At 38.7% G+C, this 7,277-nt stretch overlaps 1 protein-coding gene across 1 annotated transcript; it reads left to right on the top strand.

Moving 5' to 3' along the window:
* Positions 1-4,716: 4,716 nt before the first annotated feature.
* On the top strand, positions 4,717-7,021 carry LOC110200757 (olfactory receptor 5B12-like). Its single transcript, XM_020976165.2, has 2 exons — positions 4,717-4,736; positions 6,079-7,021. Exons 1-2 carry the CDS (start codon positions 4,717-4,719, stop codon positions 7,019-7,021), a joined length of 963 nt encoding a protein of 320 aa, XP_020831824.2.
* Positions 7,022-7,277: the final 256 nt, after the last annotated feature.

Below are 7,277 nucleotides of genomic sequence, written 5' to 3'. Positions count from 1 at the left end.
CATTAGTCAAGTGCTACAGATATCATTGATACCATTTTGCATACATTGAGACTCAGAGAGGTGACAGAATTTTCCCATCATCACACATCCAGTGTCACCAGCCTGAATCTCTTGACTTAGGTTGACACTCATTCCTCTGCATGATGGTTCCTAATGTGAAGGGAATTATGATTTTCATAATAATTGATATGATATGTGTAACGAATATACTTATAATTAGATTTCTCAAGAATTGTCTTCTCTAGCTTGTGAGTTAGAAGCTCACAATGCGGCTTCTAATGATCAATTAAAACTTTGACAACACTCATAACTACTGGCATTCTTGCCTATGTACCACAGGTGAAGTGAATCAAAAACTGTAGAACTTGTTTCCATCACAGAACTTTTATCCTGTGACCCACCAAGTAACAACCTCCAAAACGTGAAAATATTGCTTCCCCAGGACTCCAGAATTTCTGTATTGTCTTCCATTTGTGGGTTTGTCATGAGTAACCATTTTGGTCCTGGGAAAGGATTGTTTGTAATCCACCTTCTCCCCTCCCTTTCCATTATGATTTATGCATATAATCTCTGACTTCACTTCAGCAAGGTGGAATTCTGATCAGAAGAATTCCTGATTTGCAAATTTGTTCCTCATAATGGAACTAATTAATTAAATGGCTACCTGATTACTGGCACTTTGTCTCTGGCCTGCTGTTTCATCATTCTCAAACTGGGGATTGGCTTAGTAAAATCATAGCAACAATCTTTAGTAAGCATGGAGGCAATCATAATGAAGTAGCAGGGATGCTCAGACACTGACACTGGGCTGGGATTGCTAGAGAACACGTTATTTAGGAAGGACCCCAAATATACTCTACCTTTCCATGCCTCAGAGTTGTAGGCCGTTAGTATTAGAAGGGATCTTCTAGGATCTGGAATCCTAATCATCAGTTCTTATACATCTTGGTTGCAAGAATTCTTTCTTTTAAAATTATCGAGGACTCCAAAAGACTTTTGTTAATGGGGATTATGTATTTTAATATCTACCATATTAAAAATTGAAATGTCTTAGTATTATTATGAAAATAATATGAACTTTGCAAATTCCTAAAAAGGTTCCCAGAGTCCTCAGAGATCCACAGACAAAATTTAGGGACAATTGTTCAAGATCACTGTTGGGGGCCAGTATCAGTACCAAATAAGGCTCTGTAGAAGAATACATTGTGCCAGACAGTTCCAAGAATAATAACTTTTAATTTCACTTATCTAAGAAAAAATCCCTTGTTTTAATTGAAATACCCAAGAGACCAGGAATAAGGAAGCAGGAACAGCATAGGAAGGATATCAAGGAAGAATCTTCCCTCAAAGCAAGGCAGTATCTGCCATATCTGACTGGGGTATCTCTTTGATGCCCCATTATGAAGACTGACTTAGGCTAGTTGGGAGGGAAATCTGAATGATGGTCATCCAAAAGTGGGATGGTTGCCTCAGGAAGAAGTGTCTTCCTCATCACTGAGGAACTTCAAATGGAGGTTGAATTATTGAGAAATATTGAAGAAGAAATTCTTGTTCAAGCATGGGCTGGGATGAATAGCTACTGACGTAATTTATAGTTTTAGAATCCTCTGATTCATAAGATGAATGCATGAATTTGGCTCTTAAAAGGAGTCAGGGAAGGAAGTCAGTCTGAGAGATGCAGGTTGGAATGAATCACGGTCCTTCATTCTTCTCAGAATCCAGCTGAGCTGCTTGAGTTAGGAGGCACTCACATAAGCATGAACCACACACCACCTCATTCTTTCTCAAGATTCTTCTATCAATAGGACAGAAGACATCTTTGAGGGTTGGGTGGCTGGATTAGGGAAACTACTTTAAGATACGCAGTGTACTAGAAAAAGGAAGCTGTGCTACTTCCTCCTCTTCCACCTGACACATGCCTAGCTTCTTTGATTGGTGATTACATGGACTGTATGTGAAAACACATTTCTTTCCTAAGAGGTCAAAGAAATCAGGTTGAATTATGGGAAGCCACATTGCCTCGTCCTTAAGAGTCTTATCCCCTCCCTATGATTCTCTAACCCATCTAGTGTCTACAACCTCTTGCTGCCTAGTGAACTCATGCACACTATTTCTTGACTCTCGTGTCAAGAGCCATGTCTTCTATGAATCAGGGAAGAGCCCTGGCAACAACAGCAGAATACCCCAAGGACTCCTCACAGAAATTAGGGCTGTGTCCCTAAAGATTAGGGGTGTAATTGCATGTTATACAGTTAGCAGACAGAGGATCTGTTGGTGCCTCAGAAGAGCAATTTCCCTCTGTGAGCACCTATGTCCTCATGCCTTTATAAATGTGCTCCCAAACCTCTAGATATGGAAAGCTTATCCTGACACCATTTAGGCTCATTTCTCTGAAACTAATGTGTGGTCAGGTGGTTGCCCATTATTACATTTCTTGTTATTATTGCAAAGAAACTATTTTTCCATGCCTTAATGCAGCTATTGATTTTACTTGCAGAAAAATCTATGTAAAAGCATTGGCATGGATTGATAACAGCCAATGTATGGGAGAGCTCTGATCTTTCAGAGCCATTAACTGAAGAAATGTTTCTCTAGTAGACTCCCTTCTCTCTTCCCTGACCTATGATTCTGATTAGAGATGAGCTAATAAAGGTGCTCTGCCACTACTATGCCTTGGAATTTTGTCAACCACTCTGAAGGACCAAGGTAGGTCTCGATTTTAAAGTCCCGGTGTCAGAATTTACTCAGGTTTACAGTATTAGTGCCACATTAAAAATAGGGTGTGTAAAGGATTCTTAATCACATGTTTTGCATCCTAAATGCACGTGGTCCCATATAGCATAATCTAACAATAGATCATAAAACTCAGAGCTAGAAGAGATTTCAGAGGTTATGTAGTTTTACTGATGAGGAAATTGAGACCCAGAGATTGTAAGGAGCTTTTCCAACATCCCACATGTAGTAAAGAACAGAACCGAATGTTGAACTCATGACATCTCACCTCAATTTCTTATGTGACAACTAATTCATATACCTATTATCTGTACTTCTATGTCCTTCAAAGTCCATGATAAGGAACTTGAATTTTTAACTCTTTTCACAATATTTTAAGAGATAGTGTTTATTTTATTGCTGGAAATCCTTTCAAATGACTACATGATATAAGTAGTTTTAAATGTATAAACCATTTGTAGTTCAATCATTTTCAGCCATGTCTAACTCTCTACGTCCCCCTTTGGGGTTATCATAGCAAAATACTAGAATGGTTTGCCATTTCATTCTCAAGCTCATTTTACAGATAAGGAAACTAAGGCAAATAGAGTTAAGTGACTTGTCCAGGGTCACCTAGTTAATAAGTATCTGAGGCCAGATTTGAACTGAGGTCTTCCTGATTCCAGGCCCAACACTATCCATTTTACCACCCAGCTTCCCTATAGACCATATAAATGAAGACCATTAAAATCTACTCCACAATTTTACAAATGGCACCAAAGCCAAGAGAGAAATGTGACTTTAGTTGTCACAGAGCCATTTATTGGTAGACAGGACTGGAGCTGAGGTTTCTCACCTCTGAGAACACTAGGATTTTCATCATGTCAGATATCCTTAAAGAGTATAGGATTTGAAAGCAGTGTACCCTAGTTCAAATGCTGTGTCTGTGACTTGATTCTTACTTGATTTGGGGAAAGTCACCTTGTCTCTGTGGGCTTCAGTCCATTTGTCTATAAGGAGGGAGTTAGGAGAAATTTCTCTAAGGTCCTTTCTAGCTCAGAATCTATTAAGCCATGAACTTCTTTTTAGAAATCTTTTTTTCTTAAATAGTATTTACAAGGTCTTCCTGTCAATATTATTTATATGTTCAGTTGAAATCAAGTAATTCAAGTGAATTTGAAAAACATTTATTAAATCTCTATACTATTCTAGGCAATTTAGTAAGCACAAAGATACAAAAAGAAAACACACCCTGCCCTCAAGTGCTCAATATTTTACTTGGTGATGATGATGATGATGATGATGATGATAATGATGATGATAATGCTTTAAAGTTTGTGAAGCTCTTTATATACGGTATCTCTTCTGATATTCTTGAAATCTAGAAACAAATGTAGATATAGAAGTAAATATAAAACATATAAAAGCAGAAACAAAGTAATTTCTTGAAGAGAGAATGCCCTAACTACTAGAGAGGGAATGAAGTTTTTTTTTTTGGGGGGGGATTGGCTATTTGTGTATGTAGAAGGTGGTATTTGAATAGAACCATGAAGGAAGTTAGGGATTCTAAGAGGAAGAAGTGATGAAGTAGACCATTGTAAGTTGTGAGGCACCTTGGATGAAGGCACTGATGGGAAAGATAGTAGTTTGTTTAGAGAGAATTAAAAATAGACCAATTGGCCTTGAATACAGATTGTGTGATTTGAAATCATATAAAAGCAGTTGAGAAATATGGGTTGGAAACAGGTTGTGAAGTCCTTTAAATTTCTAAAAGAGGAATTAGTATTTTATCCTAGAGGTTATAGGAAGTTGCAGAAGACCTTTCAACTGTGTAGTGCCATTGTGAGATCTATGCTTTAGAAATATAAATTTGGCAGGTTTGTAGTAGCTATATCAGAGAGGGGAGAGACTGACAGTAGAGGGCAAATGTTATAGTCTAGACAAGAGGTTATGAGTGGTTGAATTAGAAAGGTGACTGAGTGGTGAGGAAGGAATAAATATGAGATGATGTGGAAACTATACAGGTGAGGGAGAGTCAAAAGAATGAAAGGTGATCATTTCTTAAATATTTAGTAAGTGAAAGACACTGCTAAGTTTTGGATGCACAAATGGAAAAATTAACATAACTTAGTAATCCTAGGTGGTTATATTATCTACTTGTATTTTGAAAGAGATTATACCATCATTTATTTAGAGCCAGTTGGGAACTTTGATGTAGTTTAGTCCAATATCTTCACTGAAAGATAAGGAAACTGAGAGACATTAGGTGACTTATTCTAAATCACTCCAGTAATAAGTGACAGAGCAAGGATTCAAATCACTAACCTATGATTCCAAGCCCAGCGCTCTTTCTAGATCACCACATATTTATGTTAGGAAATCAATAGGGATATTAAGACTTCTTGTTTGCCTGTATTTCTTGGCCTTAAAGTGGCTTGAGAACATGCGAGATATCACTCCTTGGATTCAGTCAAAGGCCATCCTCAAGAATTTAAAGGCCACATGTGGCCTTAAGGCCAAAGGTTCTCCACCCCTGGTAAATGGTGGGGATATCACAGAGCCACAATGAACAGACAGGATGAAAGCTACTATTTGAAGAGTTTTCAGAATAGTGATGGTGCTTGACTTGATGGGACTAGATGAACTATCAGAGAGAATGTAGAAAGAGAAGTATGGAAGGCCTAGAAATGAGCCATGAGGAATGCTTATCACTAGGAGAAAGAACTTAGCAAAGGAGACAGAAAGAATAATTAGAGCAAAAGGGGGAAAAACATAAGTGCCATGTCACAAAAGTCAGAGGGGAAGAGAGTTCCAAGAATCGTCTTGAATGGCCAACAGGGAGTGAGAATAAAGAAACGATGTTTCGCTATACTGATAAGCAAGTTCCCATTGGTGGTAATGGATAGAGTGAGTATATTCAGCAGAATAGGTGGTTGGCATATATGCATACACCAACAGAGCTATTAACCCTATGCAAGTAACCTTTATCATCAGCGGTCTTCAGCTCACTCAACATTAACCCTGTACCACTTTCTAGAGAGACAGAGCTATGAACTTCATTCCCTGGGTGGATGCCTACACAAACACATAATATCCTTAGGTTCTGCTTAGCATGCATTCCACAGTACTCTAATTGAAGGCCCCTGTTTTGTTCTTGACTAGCAACAGAGGTACATTAGCAAAGTTCAAAGATATATCAGAGGGTACACCAAGAAGGTAGATGAAGAATAAAGGATATTTGTATCAGAAGCCAACCAATGTCTTCATGACTTTTTTTGTTACTATGTTATGAGGATAATTTTTCTTTTTTTCTCCTGTTGTGACTGATGCCTGAACCATCTCCCAAATTGCGTCTGTGGAGAACAGTACAGAGGTTAATGAATTCATCCTTGTGGGACTGACAGATGCCCCAGAGCTTCAAGTACCCCTCTTCATTACATTCATATTCATCTACTTTGTAACCCTGGTGGGAAACTTGGGGATCATAGTGCTGATTTACCTGGATCCCCAACTCCACACTCCCATGTACTTTTTCCTCAGCAATCTCTCTTTGGTGGATTGTATTTATTCATCAGCTGTCACTCCCAAAATGATGGCTGGGATTCTCACAGGAAACAAGCTCATCTCCCATGATGGCTGTGCTGCTCAAATGTTCTTCTTTGTGGCCTTTGCTAGTGTGGACTGTTTCCTCCTAGCTGTTATGGCCTATGATCGCCATGCAGCTATATGTAAGCCTCTCCATTATACCACTACTATGAGAGCAAATGTGTGTATGCAACTGGTGATTGGCTGCTATATCTGGGGTATCATTGAGTCCTCCATCCACACTGGCTTCACCTTTCAACTATCCTTCTGTGGTTCAAATATAGTCCATCATTTTTTCTGTGACATTCCCCCAATTCTGGCTCTCTCCTGCTCTGATATCCATATCAATGAAGTGGTACTCTTCATCTTGGCTGCCTTCAATGTCTTTTTTGCCCTCCTCATCATCCTGACCTCCTACATGTTCATTTTCATTACTATCCTGAGAATGCATTCTGCAGAGGGCCGACAGAAAGCCTTTTCCACCTGTGCTTCACACCTGACAGCAGTGTCCATGTTCTATGGGACTGTAATCTTCATGTACTTACAACCCAATTCAAGTCATTCTATGGACAATGACCAAATGGCCTCTGTGTTCTACACCACAGTAATCCCTATGCTGAACCCTCTTGTGTATAGTCTGAGGAACAAAGAGGTCAATAAAGCCTTTAGGAAAGCTGTTGAGAGGGCAAAGCCTCTGAAAGGTCTTCTGCAACTTCCTATATAGTCAGTATATGCTAAATGTAAGGAATTTATTTTCTTATTCTATACCACACAAAAAAAATGCTCTGTGTGTGTGTATGATTTGAAGCAATACTTGAGACTCACCTCACAGATTCCCCCAGTGAATGTACCCATAAATGTTCCTTTCTTCTCCTAATTTCTTTAGTTTTGTAGTCCTATAGCACTTAATCTACTCATTGATACACCTTTCATCATTTGCCTTAGCAAGTCTTTCAGATTTGTGTGTCTTGTAACGTTTA

This window comes from Phascolarctos cinereus, unplaced genomic scaffold (genome assembly GCF_003287225.1).
Source record: "Phascolarctos cinereus isolate Bilbo 61053 unplaced genomic scaffold, phaCin_HiC Scaffold_9;HRSCAF=440, whole genome shotgun sequence".
NCBI lineage: Eukaryota > Metazoa > Chordata > Mammalia > Diprotodontia > Phascolarctidae > Phascolarctos > Phascolarctos cinereus.
The sequence above is the reverse complement of the archived record's forward strand: the minus strand, read 5'-3'. Positions and strand labels throughout refer to the sequence as shown.